The 18,659-nt window shown below is 41.1% G+C and overlaps 1 protein-coding gene across 1 annotated transcript in view; it reads right to left on the bottom strand.

The window, feature by feature from the left end:
* Positions 1-18,659, bottom strand: part of LOC117430473 (interleukin-13 receptor subunit alpha-2-like) — a 52,585-nt gene that overhangs the window by 17,293 nt on the left and 16,633 nt on the right. Inside the window, exons 3-5 of the mRNA XM_034903716.2 lie at positions 15,811-15,962; positions 2,720-2,873; positions 1,441-1,549 (exon numbers count right to left, since the gene is read on the bottom strand). Of these exons, the coding sequence (XP_034759607.2) occupies positions 1,441-1,549; positions 2,720-2,873; positions 15,811-15,962 (415 nt within the window). The remainder of the gene's footprint in view (positions 1-1,440; positions 1,550-2,719; positions 2,874-15,810; positions 15,963-18,659) is intronic.

The raw sequence follows: 18,659 nt of genomic DNA, 5'->3' as shown, positions 1-18,659 counted from the left end.
CCAGACACTGCCTAGATCAGGCCGTCCCTCCAAACTGAGCAGCTGGGCAAGGAGGAAACTGGTGAGGGATGCCACTGTGAGACCAACGACAACTGAAAGAGCTACAGAGTTCAATGGCTGAGATGGGAGAAAATGTGCATCAGTCAACAATATCTAGAACACTTCACAAAAGTAGCCTGTATGGCAGGGTGGCAAGAAGGAAACCATTACTAAACATAAGCCATCTCAAAGGCCGCATGGAGTTTGCAACAAAGCACTTGAGTGATCCTGCAAAAATGTGGCAAAAGGTGTTGTGCCCAGACGAGACCAAATTAGAACTTTTTGGGTCTAATTGCCAAGTGTTACGATTGGCGCAGACCCAACACAGGACATCTCCCAGTCAACACCATCCCTACAGTTACATGGTGGTGGCAGCATCATGCTATGGGGATGCTTCTCCTCAGAAGGGACTGGAAAGCTTGTTAGGATTGAAGAAAAAATGGATGGAGCAAAGTACAGGCAAATACTAGAGGAAAACCTGTTTCAGTCTGCTAAAGACTTAAAACTGAGGCAGGACAATGATCCAAAGCACAAGGCCAAAGCTACCCTGGACTGGCTTAAGAATAAGAAAGGGAATGTCCTTGAGTGGCCCAGTAAAAATCCTGACTTGAATAATAAAATTAAGAATCTGTGGAAAGACTTGAAAACTACTGTCCATAAGCGATCCCCAAGCAACTTGAGAGAGCTTGAGCAAATCTGCCAAGAAGAATGGGCAAAAATTGCACCAAGCTGGTGTGCAAAGTTGGTAGAGACTTACCCAAAAAGACTTGCGGCTGTAATTGCTGCCAAAGGTGGTTCCACCAAATATTGAGTTGATGGGTCTGAATACTTATGCAGTCAACATATTTCTGTTTTTTCTCTTTAGTTTTTGCTGACATTTACTATAACTTATCTTACCCTTAGAAGTCTTCAGTTTGAGTATTCAAATTTCGAATAAAATTTTACATTTAAAAAAATGTCTCTGCATCATTTTGTAATTTCACAAAATGGGACACAATAGAACGGGTCTGAATACTTTTGCAAGGCACTGTGTACGCTTAATATTAGTGAAAAACATATATTAATGTCAATTACAGTACCTGAATTTAAAAATGACAGTACCTGAAATGATTAGCTGAAAATAGACATGCTAAAGGCATGGGATTTACCTTCATGCTGGTGCTAATCAAACATTGGGCAAGTTGTTTTGTGGAAATGACCAGTGCTTGATATAAATAGCATCTGTATGGACTTTTTCACAAGAAGAAAACATATTTGTGTGAGTAAATGGGCTTAAACAATGAAAGAAAATCAGCTGATGGGTGTGGGGAAGACGCAATGGAAGATGTTTTGATGTGTGCACCATTGCTGCAGGGCAGGCTGCATTGCTGTGTGTCATGAATTTCAATTAAAAACACATACCAGTAGAACAGGTTGTAGTTTAAATATGGAGGCCTCTGCCAGGTACATTCCATGTATTCCCAGTTATAGAAAACACAGGCGAGGTTTTTGATCCTGGACTCTGGAATCCCTGCAGGTTAGCAATGGAAAATAGATGAGTGAAAAGTTTAAGAAATTACAGAAACAAACAAATACATGGCAGCCCGACTATTACAAAAACAGTGTGCATTGGATACACAAATGTGGGACAAAAAATGTTCTTTTTTCTGAGCAATAGATAAACTGAATGTCCACATGTGTAAAATGCAAGTAAACTCCCTCCCTTGTAGATAATGTTTTTGTGTGTGTGTGTGTGTGTGTGTCCAGCGGATAGTCCAGCAGAGAACACCCAGACTGGGCTGAGGAATGAGCTACAGAGGTTTTGAGGGAACTGAATGTACAGGTAGTGGACATAAAAATGGAAACACCAATGTAAAGTCACTTAATAGGGCGTTGGGCCACTATGGTATCTGTGGAGTTCTCAGCGGACCGTTTTTGATGAAACTGGCTGCTCGCGCCCCAGGTTGAAATTTGCAGTCAATTGATCTGCAGTTGATCGCCTGTTTTGCCTTGCACTTCGAATTAATGCACGGATATCACAATCCTGGAGTATGCGCTTCCGCCCACTGTTGCCCTGATGATGTCTTTCCCTTGGAGTTCCATGCCGACATCACCTTAGACACCGTTGCTCGTGAAACATCAGCAAGTTGAGCTGTCTTGGTCACTGAAGTTCCTGCCAAACACACCCCAACAATCACCCCTCTTTCAAAATCACTGAGGTCTCCTCTTGCAACCATGCTAGCCATAATTATAGGCAACCAGGCCTGTCCAGCATTTTTATACATGACCGTAAGCATGCTGGGATGTTATTTGCTAAATTAACACATGAGCCCCTGCTTTCAATATACAGTACTTGGTGTCCCTCATTTACCCAGGTGTTTCTATTTTTTTTCCATTACCTGTATTAACCCTAGAGTAAAAACCAAACCAAAGTTCACCCTATAGTGGTGTGGGTATTACTATGTTGTTGATGCTGAATCACTGGGTCCTTTAAGACCTAACTTGAGCGATTGTGTTGTGAGATATATAGTGAAACTGCTCTGGGTCTGGAGGTGAAGGATTGGTCATGTTGATCTGGGCTGTTTACAGCTGGAAGAATCAATCTGCCAGGTGGTAAAAGAATGAATACTAAATCAAATCCAAACCAAGTTATTTATTCATTTTATTAATGATTACATGATTTTCTCCCAAAATCACTTACCTTCCTGTGATGGCTGCAATGTCCTTTCAGCCCACACGCTTTGCAGTTCAGAACCATTTGTACACTGACCCTTCAGCAGGCTCTGTACTTTTACTTTGGCTTCCTTCCCAAGGTCAAATCTGGCACTGTGTTTTAAGTGTGTAGTTCTCACAGTCTGCATTAAAAAAAACTATATCCAGTTAATTGCCAGACCAAATCTAAATAAAACAGTATATTGCTATTTCTGAAAGGAAACTAAATCATCTTACATCCAAAAGGGAAATGACACATGATATTTATTCTTACCCACTTTGGAACCACCATACATTTTAATGGTTTGTTATTTTAATCTTTCACTCACAATTATGAGAAATTAGTTTGAACTTTTTACCTGCCTCCACCCCATTACAGCCCTGTCTTGTCATTTTCACTTTGAAGTGTACAATATACTTTAAGAGCATAAGAAAAGTTTGAGAATGAGAACAAAGGGCAGCAGTGTGGAGTAGTGGTTAGGGCTCTGGACTCTTGACCGGAGGGTCGTGGATTCAATCCCAGGTGGGGGACACTGCTGCTGTACCCTTGAGCAAGGTACTTAGATTGCTCCAGTAAAAACCCAACTGTATAAATGGGTAATTGTGTGTAAAAAATAATGTAATTGTATGTAAAAATAATATGATATCTTGTAACAAATGTAAGTCGCCCTGGGTAAGGGTGTCTGCTAAGAAATAAATAATATAATAATAATAATATAATTTATAAGCACATTTTTTAAAATGTTCCCAGTGTTTTAGATCCTACTACTTCACCTGGTAGGCTATTCCATGCATTCATAACTCTCTGTGTAAAAAAGGGGCTTCATATCTTCTGTTCTAAAACATACTTTTACTTCCACTTATGCCCTCTTCTCTCTCTGCTAAATTTGAAGTAGTGTCTTGGGTTAACATTGTCTATACCATTTATCATTTCGAAGCTTCAATCAAGTCCCCAATGTCCCTTCTTTTTTCTAGGCTGAAGAGATTAAATTATTTTAACCTTTATAAACACAATGTATTCTGTATACATAGGAATGCTCAAGGTACATAGAAAAAATGAAAGATTGTTTATCAGATTTTTGTTGAGACCCAGCCTTCAGATCATTCAACACTCTTTTCCATACAGTGCCTGGGGGTAGATATGTGGTAGAGCTGCAGCACAGTACGTGTTTTTTGCCCCCTTAAAATGGATTTAAGATTATTTAGTTCTATTGTATGTATAATCTACTCCATTACGTTCTTTAAAAAGGTTTGATTTACATTCTTGTTTTGCGGGGTATTTTACTACATTAACAGGGTGTTTCAATGGATTCAATGTATTTTGAAAAACAGAGAATAATATATGGGTCAGAATATATTACCACTAGGGCTGTGTGAATGAATCCGAGTCAACAATCTCCTTTAGCTTTCATTAACTGTGGAACTGTGTTGGGTCGTTATTTTACTGCACTGCATCAGCACTACACTTGTGCACTGCAAACCACTTTGCCACACATGGTGTCAGAACACAGATCATGGACGTCACTGCACTATCCACGCTGCTGGAAGCGCTGGACCAGAGACAGGTGGCTGCGGCGAGAAAGAAAGCACGTGCTGGCTACCGGTGCGTCAGGGCCTTGGGAATACTGGGCTCTTCAAACAGAAGAGCCTCAACAAAAGAGCCGGTAGTCTAGCTGTGGGAGTCCAGCAAGGGGAGGCCTGCGCTGAGACGCTGTTCGAATGTCCAACCACTCTCTGCTTGACCCTCTCCAATCTGGCTTCCGCTCTGCTCACTCTACTGAAACCGCCCTCCTGTCTGTCACCAACTCACTTAAGTGTGCCCGAGCTGCCTCTCTCTCCTCTGTCCTAATTCTCCTCGACCTCTCTGCTGCCTTTGACACTGTTGATCACTCTATTCTACTATCATCTCTTGCTGACCTGGGGATCTCTGGCACTGCTCTGGCCTGGTTCTCCTCCTACCTCTCCAACCGCACTTACCAGGTAACCTGGCGTGGAGCAACCTCCACACCTCATCCACTCTTAACTGGAGTCCCCCAAGGGTCAGTCTTAGGTCCTCTCCTGTTCTCTCTCTACACCCGCTCCCTGGGCCCCCTCATCGCATCCTATGGTTTCTCATACCATTTCTATGCTGATGATGCTCAGATTTTCCTCTCCTTCCCCACCTCTGACTCCACCATCTCCTCCCGTATCTCTACCTGTTTGTCTGCTATTTCCTCCTGGATGCACTCGCATCACCTCAAACTCAACCTCTCTAAACCTGACCTCCTTTTCTTTCCCTCCTCCTCCCCCTCCTCTGATCTCTCTATCTCTGTTCCTCTGGAATCTACCACACTCTCTCCCTCTTCTTCTACTAAGAACCTTGGAGTCACCCTGGACCCCTGCCTCTCTTATTCCCAGCACATCTCCACTCTGGCACGCACTTGCCGATTCTTCCTGAGCAACATCCGAAGAATCCGACCCTTCCTCACCAACTATGCTACCCAGCTCCTGGTCCAGGCCCTGGTACTCTCCCGCCTAGACTACTGCAACTCCCTCCTGGCTGGCCTCCCTGCGTCCGCCACCCGTCCGCTCCAGCTCATCCAGAACTCTGCTGCCCGCCTGGTGTTCTCTCTGCCTCGCTTCGCCCACGCTACTCCACTACTCCGCTCACTCCACTGGCTCCCGATCACCGCTCGCATCCAGTTCAAGACTCTTGTACTAGCCTACAGACTGCACCCAGCTACCTCCAGACCCTCATCTCTCCCTACACCCCCACTCGACCTCTCCGCTCCGCCTGCACTAGGAGACTGGCTCTACCTCCGCTACGCTCCCCTGCCTCCCGAGCCCGCTCCTTCTCCACCCTTGCTCCGCAGTGGTGGAACGACCTTCCTACAGATGTCAGGACTGCCCAGTCCCTGACCACATTCCGGCGCCTCCTTAAGACTCACCTCTTCAAACAGCACCTGTAGAACTCCTCTGTTTGTATCCTGGGACACTATCACCCTTCATTTAAATGTGCTTTATTTTGCTCTTATCTGCCCCCTATTTTACTGCATTTAATCCTGTACTTCAGAATACTGTAATCTGCCAAGTGTTTAACCTGTAGTACTTTGTATTTAATCATATCCTGATGTAACTATCACTATTCATTCATATCCTGATGTAACTATCACGATTATCTGCTGTATTATTGAATTGTGGTTTGTCACACTTGAACAAAAATTATTGTATTTCTTGCTCTTATTGTATTACTTGTATTGTAACACTTGAATGTATTTGTATTTGCTTGCGATTGTAAGTCGCCCTGGATAAGGGCGTCTGCTAATAAATAAATAATAATAATAATAATAGCCCACTGGGCTCCTGCTTAAGCAGTCTACCAGGCCATGACTGAGGAAGAGGCCAGCCAGTACGACCTGGTCAAGCAGGCCATCCTCCAGCATCTGAACATCAAGGGGGAAACGCATTGGGTGCACTTCAGGGAGTACCTGCAGACACCGGATACCTGCCCCAGGGTGGTTGCCCAGAGGTTATGCGACCACATGGTGCATTGGCTTTGCCCCCGCGAGAAAACAGGGGTACAAATGGGTGAAGCCATCGGTCTGGAGCAATTCTGCAATGTGGTCTGCACCGAGACCCAAGCGTGGATACGGCACCACAATCCAGCCACCCTGGAAGCCGCAATCCGACTGGCGGAGGACTTCAAGGACTCCCTGCTCTCCTCTCTGACCAGCCTACTGACCCCTCCCTCCACACCGAGCAGCATGGGACTGGCTCCACCTCTACAATCTCCCCTCATCGCTCTAGGATCCAGACCTCCCAGATCACAGACCCCAATGGGCAGCTCAACCTCCCTATCATGGCTGACGCCCCAGCTGGGGTAGATTCAATGCCCCTGACCCATTGCCTTATCAGCAGCAGGACAGATATGTAACCCCAGTGCCTTCTGACCCTCCTGTCTATTCCAGGTGCCATCCCACAGGACATACCGCCCGGCTGTGCTCCCCAGTAATAAAGTGCAATCTGGCATTGGAAGAGGGTCAGAGACGGGGAAATGGTCAGGAGGAGCCTTGTATCGTTGATGTGGCTGTCGGTAAAGTGAGTACCCATGCATTAGTGGACTCAGGGTGTGGGCTGCCCTTAATTTAGACAGCTCTTGGGCGGTGTGTCATGGCAGCCACAAGGTCAGTTGGCGATCTCCTGTATCCATGGAGATACGGCGGCATAGCCCACACTAAAAATATATATCTATCGACAGGACCAATGCAGCGTCACCTCATAGTGGGGGTGGTGGAAAGGCTACCACACCCAGTAATTCTGGGCCAGAGTATAAACAATTGCTTAAAAATGATGAGATTTTTCTCTTTCAAGCTGACTTGTTTTCTTCCCTTTTTCATAATAGAAAAACAAAGAAAGAGAGACAGATTGAAAAATGGGAGGGAGCATCAATGAGATGAGGTTGGGGTCTGGAGGGAGAAAGCTCGGATGGTATCAAACGGCACTCAAAGGGAGTCGGTATGCAGTGTGGCTGAGAGGCCCCTCTCAATATACCGGACGTGTGGGACCAACACAGAGACCCCACACTGGTGCACGCTTGGGGACAGGTCCAGTCTATTCAAGGTAAGGATGTTGAAGGTGCTGGGGCGCTAGTATTTCTACACTTCATTATCAAGGGGAAATTATTATACAGGGTGAACCCTGCCACGGGCACAGGACAGCCTGTAACACAATTGATGGTTCTTATCAGGCCGAGGTCATGAGGCTAGCGCATGATATCCCTTTTGCAGGACACCTGGGAGCTGATAAAACTAGGGAATGCATATTGGCTTGATCTTATTGGGTAGGACTTCATAAGGAAGTGTCGAAATATGTAGCCATATGCCCAGACTGTCAGTGAGTAGCGTCAGGTCTAGTGTGCCCCGCCCCTTTGGTCCCACTGCCAATAATTTCCAGTCCCTTTGAACACATTGCAATGGACATAGTGGGCCCTTTGCTACCTTCTGACTCTGGTGGTAGATTATGCAACGTGATACCCGGAGGCAGTTCCATTGATGTCTACTAGTGCAGATGTAATTACCAAAACTGATGTTTTTCATTACCATTTAAATAATAATAATAATTTAAAATTATTTTGTATTAATAACTTGAAATTGCCTAAATAAAATAAAGCATTCAGTGAGTAATGGTTATATCCTCCATAATTGAAAATAACATTGTTTAAAATAAATGTGGTTATTGAAATAAAATAAAGCTACAATGTTAACAGGTCTGCAGTCGGTAGCTATCAACTTTGCAACAGCACTGGTTATAGTTATTATTTGTTATTATTATTTGTTTATTTAGCAGACGCCTTTATCCAAGGCGACTTACAAAGACTAAGGTGTGTGAACTTGCATCAGCTGCTGAGTCACTTACAACAACGTCTCACCCAAAAGACGGAGCACAAGGAGGTTAAGTGACTTGCTTAGGGTCACACAGTAAGTCAGTGAGTGAGCCGGGATTTGAACCTCCTAGTTACAAGCCCTTTTCTTTAAGCACTGGACCACACAGCTTCCTATAGTATCATACTTAGCTTGATTCACAGGTCTGCAGCGATCCTGAATTTCTAAAAGAGTACTCTAGAAACTGACAGGTTTCATTTGTTGTTGTCTGTAGCAAAAGAACTACTAGAAAGTATATTTTGAGAAGTAAAAGCATGTTTAGCAGCATGCAGGTGGTACAGCAGACTATATGTGATACTGGACATTACTTTGGCAGCAGACACAAGTAACCCTCTTTCTATCAACTGAACCGTTACAAAGTTTAAAATTAACTTGCCATTCACAAGTCCTTCAGTTTCTGTACTTTGCTACATAATCTGTTCCGTGACTAATTTTATATTCAAACGATGACTGCACTCATTCAATTCTGGCATGCACTCAAGTGTATTAAAATGGTGCCGCAGGAAATGAATTAAGGTATGCTAAGAGGGACAAGACAAAAGAGTGAGATTAATGTAATAATGTAATTAATTATTAATTAATGCTTAAGGGAGTGTTTGTGGCAATCAGATACCCGTGATTATGATTTATGTGAGCTTGAGTATTGGTCGCGCAATATTAACCACATCAAAAGTTTAGGCATTGGCATGTATTGTTTCTTTTATATTTTGTATTTAGGGGTTTGTGAATGGGAATACTGTTCTTTCCTTTTCAAGGTGGGACTGTAACATTTTTATATACTTTTAATAATCTTTAATAATCTTGCTGAGAACTGAACTTTTCTGTGCATGCAATGTTCTTTTCCAACAAACCCATGAGTTTAGTAAGGAGTTGACTGCCTGCCAAGTCAAGATGGGCAGCAGTGTGGAGTAGTGGTTAGGGCTCTGGACTCTTGACTGGAGGGTTGTGGGTTCAATCCCCAGTGGGGGACACTGCTGTTGTACCCTTGAGCAAGGTACTTTACCTAGATTGCTCCAGTAAAAACCCAGCTGTATAAATGGGTAATTGTATGTGAAATAATGTATAATGTGATATCTTGTAACAATTGTAAGTCGCCCTGGATAAGGGCGTCTGCTAAGAAATAAAATAATAATAATAATAATAAAAGATAGGCCAGAACATATTCAAGGTCTATATTGGAGACAGAAGAGATAATAGATATAAATATAAATGATTGTGCTGAAATAACACTAATGTGTTTTGGGTAGGCTACACATTACATTATGTAAAAATATAAATCTGTACAGTAAGCCTATACAGTATAAAGTACAGTAGTAAAATTAAATAAATTCCAGCACACTTTTGTTTTTTACTTTAGCCTACTGGGTGTGTTGCAAGTCACGAGGCAAAGCCTTTCTGCGCTTAGAAAATGGGGTTAACTTACTAAACTGAAAAAAATAAATAAAGTAAAAACATTTTTTAATTAACAAAAAAGTCATTTTTATTAAATAGATGTTTAAAGTGTATTTTTTCTTTAGTTGGTTCGTTATACTTCTGGTAATTCTTGGTTTGTTCATTACATTTTAAATGTAAAATATTACTGGCCATATTCATTATGACACAATACAAATGAGTCTGCCTTTAAACCACACCGACCCTTCCTCACAAGAACTGCAACAGTATCAGGTGACAGTGCTGTTTTTTGTTTTTTTTGTTATGCAGGGCAAGGAGGTAAGGGGATTTGTGCTACTGCTGCACAGTGACGAGCAAGACGTCATTTGCATCATGGAATACCCACTTATCAAACTGACTGCAGTGTAGGGCTGGACAATGTGGAGAACTACTGGGCCCGTGTTAAGAAACAATTTAAAACAGTGCAGTGCACAGCAGAAGAAATGATACCATCCTACCTGGACACATTTAATCAGAGAGAAAGGTACGGCAGGATTGTCGAGATGCATTTCTAAATCAGATGCACAGCTGTGCAGGGGGAAGGACCGGTGACAGCAGGCAGCAGGAGATGCAACCAACCAGAGAGGAACATACATAGACCACAGGCAGTGGCAACAACACATCCATTTAACCACCAAATCTCTGAAGAGCAAACCAAATCTTTTATAAAAAGTTGACAGATACATTAAGATATATTTTTTAAACTATTTATTTTCAGAATGGGATAGGGAAACGCTGTAGTTCAGGAAGAAGGATCAGAGATTCCGACCAGAAAGGCGAGAAATTATTTGAATACTTTTTCACTACTTTAATTAATCATTGGTGTCCAATTCAGACTCATTCAATATCTCACATACACTTCGGTTTCCCAAAAGGTCAACATTTACATAAATATAGTCAGTCTTGTTTATTGCGTGAAATTCCAATATATTTCTTAAATTCTAGTGGCGTATGGATAGCCACCAGATTTGCCCCATTTTGAAAAGAAGTGCCGACCCATGGTGATATGCTGTAACAGCAACACCCCCATGTGACCTGTTTTGACCAATCAGGATAGAGTATTTAAAATACCTATTTTATATATATATATACACACATATATATATATATATATATATATATATATATATATATATATATATATATATATATATATATATATATATATATACATATATATATATAGGGTTTAACAATCCAATGTTAAAATCTAATTTCTGCCCTTTAACACTAGAACCACAGCAGTTATACTCCTACCTAGAACCACCGCCAGCGGTCATTATGATGGTTACATTTTAAACAACCTCAATATTAAAATGAAAGACAAACTATCGAATACAACTCAAAAGTGCTATTCAAGCACATCATATCAAACATCTGCACAGCCGAAACGCCATATGTAAATTAACAATTAAACATAAAAGGGTTTATTTTCTAACTTACCACATATAAAGCACTATTTCAAAAAATGAAAAACTATAAGAAAAAAAACATTTCAAAAGAAACTAGTGTGTAAACAGGTATATGTAAGTATATGTATTTAAGCATAATACAGTGGCTCTCAAAAGTATTCACCCCCCCTTGGACTTTTCCACATTTTATTGTGTTACAACATGGAATCTAAATGGATTGAATTAGGAGTTTTTGTCACTGATCAACACAAAAAAAGTCCATAATGTCAAAGTGAAAAATAAAATCTACAAATTGTTCTAAATTAATTACAAATACAAAACAGAAAATAATTGATTGCATAAGTATTCACCCCCTTGAGTCAATATTTGGTAGAGGCACCTTTGGCAGCAATTACAGCCATGAATCTATTTAGATAAGTCTCTACCAGCTTTGCACATCTGGACACTGCAATTTTTGCCCATTCTTCTTTGCAAAATTGCTCAAGGTCCGTCAAGTTGGATGGGGACCTTTGGTGAACAGCAATTTTCAACTCTTTCCACATATTCTCAATTGGATTGAGGTCCAGGCTTTGACTGGGCCACTCCAGGACATTGACCTTTTTGTTTTTAAGCCTCTCCAGTGTGGCTTTGGCTGTATGTTTGGGGTCATTGTCCTGCTGGCAGATGAATCTTCTCCCAAGTCCCAGGTCTCTTGCAGACTTCAGTAGGTTTTCCTCCAGGATTTCTCAGTACTTTGCTACATCCATTTTGCCCTCTATCTTCACGAGCTTTCCAGGCCCTGACGCAGAGAAGCATCCCCATAGCATGATGCTGCCACCACCATGCTTCACGGTAGGGATGGTGTTCTCAGGATGATGTGCGGTGTTAGGCATGTGCCAAACATAGCGCTTAGCGTTGAGGCCAAAAAGCTCTATTTTGGTCTCATCAGACCATAGAATCTTCTTCCACTTGGTCTCAGAGTCTCCCACATGCCTTCTGGCAAACTCTAGCCGAGATTTGATGTGAGTTTTTTTCAACAATGGCTTTTTTTTTGCCACTCTCCCATAAAGGCCAGTTTTGTGAAGCACCCAGGCTATTGTTGCCGTATGCACAGTGTCTCCCAGCTCAGCCGTGGAAGACTGTGACTCCTTTAGAGTTGCCATAGGCCTCTTGGTGGCCTCTCTGACTAGTGCCCTTTTTGCCCGGATACTCAGTTTTTGAGGACGGCCTGTTCTAGACAGATTCACAGTTGTGCCATATTCTCTCCATTTCTTAATAATGGACTTTACTGTGCTCTGGGGGATATTCAATGCCTCGGAAATGTTCTTATATCCTACCCCTGATTGGTGCTTTTGATGAACCTTGTTCTGGATTTGCTTTGAATGTTCCTTCGTCTTCATGATGTAGTTTTTGTTAGGAAATGTACTAATCAACAGTGGGACCTCCCAGAGACAGGTGTATTTAACCTGAAATCATGTGAAACATCTTAATTGCACACAGGTGGACTCCATTCAACTAATTATGTGACTTCTAAAGACAAATGGTTGCACCAGAGCTTATTTAGGTGTGTCATAGCAAAAGGGGTGAATACTTATGCAATCAATTATTTTCTGTTTTATATTTGTAATTAATTTAGAACAATTTGTAGATTTTATTTTTCACTTTGACATTATGGACTTTTTTTGTGTTGATCAGTGGCAAAAACTCCCAATTAAATCCATTTTGATTCCATGTTGTAACACAATAAAATGTGGAAAAGTCCAAGGGGGGTGAATACTTTTGAGAGCCACTGTACATACTAAAAAATACTTAACTTTTATATAAAAAAATAAAAATAAACGAAATATTGTGTTGAAAAAAAAAGTGAAATGTTAGTATGGTTTCTGAAATACTTTATAATGTTCCCCAGAGTGTTCTGACAAAAGGGACATCATTTCCAAGATGCTACTGTGAAAAATCTTTTTTGTGAATTTTTATAGCAAAAGAGTAAAAAATAGCCAAAAAACACCTGGTCCTGGGGGAGCATCCCAGTGAAAAATGCTTGGGCCTGAAAGGGTTAAACTCTATCCAGAGAACTATTTACAGTGTAAAAAATTAAGAACTAAACATAAAATGAAATGCCTACAGGCAGCAGATAATAAACACGTCTTGATGTTTCTTTTCTATAGTGATTATAAAATGTAAACACGCTGACATGATAGTGGTATGACAGTGGCAATTTCTGTCTGCACTTTGGCGATAAAGAGCTCTTGTCAGGCCAGGTGAAAACATCGATCATAGAAATAATAACACATATGTGTTAAGGAGGGGTGTCTCTAAATACATTTAGGTGAATCGTGTTTAAAAATGCAATCGTTTTAAAAAGAGAAGGCTTGGAATAGGAAATGAGGCAGATTTTACATTACATAGTTAGGGGAAAACTCGCTACCAGAACTCTTTGGATCCCATGATGCACCGCTCAGCACGGACGGAAGTTCCCATGTTAAAGCAGCGGAGTAGTTCTTGTCTATATGAAAGATCTTTGATGTCATCTCCACACACACACCCAAGTCCCTCCCCCTTCCTCACTCATTGGTCCAACACTGCCTATCTCTGGTGTCAGACCTGCTCCCACCCCCCTCAGTGACGCAGCTCTAAGTCACACAAGCACCAAAACACACAAAGAACACTAACAGATCTGAACAAGAATAACACAGTTTACAAGCACACATTGTTTACAGAGTACTCCCATCTCCTTCCCAGTCCATAATCAGGTCCAACACGGTTTGCCTAAAATATTTTCAAAACAAGGCAGGAGAAAGGCAGACAAAAATCAAGCACATCCTATCAAATTAATTTGCTAAACTTTAATAAATGGCACATCCTATAGAATTAATTTGCTAAACTTTAATAAATGGCACATCCTATAGAATTAATTTGCTAAACTTTAATAAATGACCAACAAAATTTTTATATTCCGTTCTGTACCAGTGGCAGCTGGTGACTTCTAAAGTCCGAAGAGGCACACAAACCTGTTGTTTCATCAATCTGCCACGCAAAAAAAGAAGCCATACTTTGTCCACGTGAGCCAGCAAGATGGTTATTCGCTGCACCCCTGGTAAGCCAATCCTCTCTCTCATACCAGCCACTCTGAAATGACCTGTTCTTGTTCATTTTAAATTTTTTGCAGATTAAATAGAATGTGAATAAATGCAAAGTCTTGCAGATAGGGCGCAGAAACATTAGAGGCAAGAGCAACATGAACAGTGATGAAATAGAGGAAGCTATGTACAAAAAGGACTTCAGGTAGTAGTGGATGAATCTCTTAAGCCAACTAGAAGGAGCTATAAAAAAGGCAAATAGAATGTTAGGTTATATAGCCAAGACAGTCAAATTCAAATCAAGAGTTATATTAAAATGCACTGGTACAACCACACTTAGAATATTGTGTCCAGTTCCGGTCCCCATATCATAAGAAAGACATTGAGGCATTGGAGAGAGTACAAAGGAGAGCAACACGATTAATTCCAGGATTGAAGGGCATGTCATATGAAGATAGACTGAAAAAGCTGAATCTGTATAGCCTAGAAAGAAGGAGAGCCAGAGGCGACAACATAGGTATTTAATAAATGTCAAGGGGTTAAACAAAGTAACTGCTGAGAATTATTTTTCACAGGTCACAGAGAACAGAACCAGGGGCCACGAGTGGAAACTGAAGAATGTCATATTCAGAACCGAGGGCAGAAGGAGCTTTTTCAAAGAAAGGGTGGTGAACCATTGGAACAGGCTGTCGGACAGAGTTGTTGAAGCAGAGACTATCAGATATAACCCTCTCTGTGACCATAATAAGACCTTTAGCTAGCTGCCTGGAGGAAGGACGGTCCGTGTGGTCCGTATATTCCCAGAGGTTTCATTTCCCCTACTAACCTGGTTAGGGGGTTTTGTTTTTCCTCTCCTGTGTGCTAACAGACCACGCTGGCATCAAAGTCAGCCAGCATAGGTGGGCCGAATGGCCATTGCTTGTTCTTTGTTTGTTATGTTCAAAACAACCTTCACATTCCAAACAATCAGGCACACATCCCCAGTTTTGCTTTTAAAAGCACTATACACTGTTGAACCCATCCTCAGCACCATTGGTTAAAAAGAAAAACCCCTCCATTTTTAGTTATGCCTCCTTCCCCCACTCAAATTTAAGAGCCAGATGCGAGCTTCCCAACCTATAAAATACCACAAGCAGCAATTCAAAATCATGTTTATGTTTTAAATGACTCACTTTGACCAAGTTCCAATTACATAAGAAAATATTATATTAAACATTGGCTGGCATTATAGAATTTGCAGTAAATAGGAATACATTCATACTTTATATCACTTGTAATTGTCTTTCAATACAATTCCATATTACAATCAATCAATCACGTAGAATGGATGATTACTCAACCAATAGAAAATGTCAAGATTAAAACACCTAATTATTATTATTATTATTTATTTCTTAGCAGACGCCCTTATCCAGGGCGACTTACAATTGTTACAAGATATCACATTATACATTATTTCACATACAACTACCCATTTATACAGTTGGGTTTTTACTGGAGCAATCTAGGTAAAGTACCTTGCTCAAGGGTACAACAGCAGTGTCCCCCCACCAGGCATTGAACCCACAACCCTCCGGTCAAGAGTCCAGCGTCCTAACCCCTACTCCACACTCTAATATATATATACAACAGAATATATAACACAAGTGAGGGAAGTATTGCCATCAACTCTGCACTGTACAGGGTAACATAACGAAGGACACTTTCATTAGGATTGCGCTGGGTTATATCCATAAATTCATTTCATATATATATTACCTTCCATCTGCCTTCATCAGTGCTGTAGTATTGTAGCTGGTAGCGCAGCACACAGTTTGAGATGCTTCTCAAGCTAGCTGGAGCTTGCCACTCAATGTGGAGTTCACCCAGGTATCCAGGGTCTAGTATCTGTAGGTTGGTTGGAGGGTCAACTAGAAACAACAAAAAGAAATATGAACAGTAAATACAATGGGTTTAAAAATAAAGTAGTACTCCAGTAGCAATTTAAAACTATTAAAAACAGTTATTTAAACCTTTTATTTTCAAAATATTTTTATATTTTCTTTTTGTGAAGTGGTAGTGCACCTTTTTTGTTAAATTATTTGATTTTATTTGTTTATTTGTCTTTTATAAAACACTTTCATTTTTCTCTTGTTCCCTCGCCACTTGCATTGATTGCACCTGCAGGAAGGTGGCCATTTGCGTTTGCTTTGCTTTGTTTTAATGTGTTTGTTTCCATTTCTATTTTTTTCTTTATCTAAACGCTTTTAATTTCTTTACTTTTTAATTTTAATTAAAAAGCACTTACTTTTGTTTCTTTTAATTTTAGTTTTAACCACACAACTGTTCTCCCCTGTTTTTCTTTTAGTTGAAAGTTTTTAATTAATATTAACAACTTTTAACTCTGTTTGTTTTTTGTTTTATGTCTTGTGTTTGTTTCTGTGTGCCCCTGCACTGGTGATTTTTGCAGTGCAGGTGGTGTGTCTTGTCTTGGTATTGTGTTGAAAAATATAAATAAATAAATAAATAAATTAATAAATAAATACATACATACAATGAGTGGGCAAGCTCCACAGGCCCCAAGGAGGTGGGCTCAGGTGGCTACAGATACTGCAGCCCCCTTTAAAAATATAACGAGGAGGCACAGGGTCAAGGCCATGGCCAAGGTGGAGCCTCCTTCGAGCACTCTCTCAATCGTGGGCTTTGTCAAGGCCGTGGCCAAGTTGGTGCCTCCTCCGAGACATTCTCAAGGCCGTTTTCTTCCTAAAGTCGGACGCCGCCATGAACACCGTGATCTAGAGGGTACTCTCGGTGGCGGGGATGTTTATCCCTGTTGGACCATCAGAACAGCCCACAGGTGAGAATCCCCAGTGGGAGGCCCTGCATTCCCCACTGATCCCTAGAGGGAGAGATCCTGCTTCATTTCACCAACTCGGACGCCGCGTGCCCTTTCTGCAGACAGTCACATTTATTTTCTGTGCGTCAGGCTGCAGCTGTTCTTCCTCCTCCTGAAGAACCTCCTGCTGCAGTTCTGACTGCGGAGCCATGTTCGGGGCCCTGGTCCGCTCCCGGGTTGTTTTAGAGCACGCCAACGCGGAGTCCGCACTGTTTCTTTTTCTTTTAAATGTTTAATTTACAGTCCTTTGTAAAAACTGGTCTTTTTTGTTAAATTGTGTTAGTTGCCAGTTTTTATTAGCACCCCCCTTTGTTTAGTTCTAAACTGAATTTTTTCACCGGCTGCCACTGGGCAGTTAGTGTAGTCCCCCTACTGGCACTAAATAGGACTACTACTACTACTACTACTAATAATAATAATAATAATAATAATATGTACAATACATTAATTGAATTTATATGTAGAATACAATACATTTGATTTAAAAATAAATAATAATAATAATAATCTCAAAGTGTATTTTGGATGGTTTGTAGAATCCTAGGAACCCAGATGCGTTGTGGGCGCAGGGTTTTCTGTTGCAGAGGTGGGACAGACAGAGACAGATGATCCTATTAATGACTGCCATGAGCTCAGGTACCTTGTGCTTGCCAGCCCAGCTCTTTACCACAGTACTAAAGTTTGTGTGAGCGATGGATTGCTTTCTCATCCACTACCTCTTTTACTACATAGGGCTCAGAATCGTAGCAACTCCTTTTTCTTACATCTCTTATTCTGCACAAGCAAAACAGCATGTAAAGGCAAATAATGGATTAATCTGTGTGTGTTTGTTCGTTTATAGAGCCTTCAAATATGACCACAAGACATACTGTATACAAAAGGAAGGTGTTGCATACTTGAGCATTTCTTATTTGTGTTTGTAACCAGTACCAGACCTTATTCTCATGGAAATAGGCCAAAATTCTTCCACCCAAGTTATAATAAACTGCCAAACTTATAGTACCGATTTAAGTATTCACTGTTTATTACATGTTTACTCCTGCTTAAAAGTTATTGGAGTAGTCTTCCAGATAAGCTCTCCTTCTCAAGCAGCTTACAGACTAGAGCAGCAGAGCAGAGGGTGTTCCTGGTCCAGGCTGGGCTCCAGACCCATAACCCCTCTCCAGAGCTGTCCTTCAGCCATCCTCTGCTAGAAGCAGCTAAAGTGAATGTAAATCGGATAACCAGTTTATACAGTAAGCAGAACCTAGTGGACGTGTTGAGAAACTACAGTGATTGTGCTTACAATGTTTCTCACCAACATTGTTGTTTGTGTGTTGAAAATGTGTGTATTATAAGCATAACGCATCTATTTAACTAAATTAGTTGGGGATGATGGTTTCATAGCCAATAGTGGCATCACATTATTCATATTAAGATAATCTCTGAAGATCTCTACAATTGAGACCCCGCATAAACATAAAGTTAAGAATGATATTCAGCAAATGTTGCTGCTGCACTTCATAATGCATTAATACATTTGACATTATGGAAAGCAGTGTTCAGTTGTGGTCACAGTGTGAATGCAGTACTTGGCACATCTTTCATCCTGTGCTATGTAGCGTAACCCTGCCTCTGTGGTATAGAGTTGTAAGACATTGATTTTACCCTGTGCTATGAAGGGTAACCCTGCCTCTGTGGTATAGAGTTGTAAGACGTTGATTTCATCCTGTGCTATGAAGGGCAACCCTGA

Source organism: Acipenser ruthenus, chromosome 26, assembly GCF_902713425.1.
Source record: "Acipenser ruthenus chromosome 26, fAciRut3.2 maternal haplotype, whole genome shotgun sequence".
Lineage (NCBI taxonomy): Eukaryota > Metazoa > Chordata > Actinopteri > Acipenseriformes > Acipenseridae > Acipenser > Acipenser ruthenus.
This window is presented reverse-complemented; position numbering and strand designations above follow the sequence as displayed.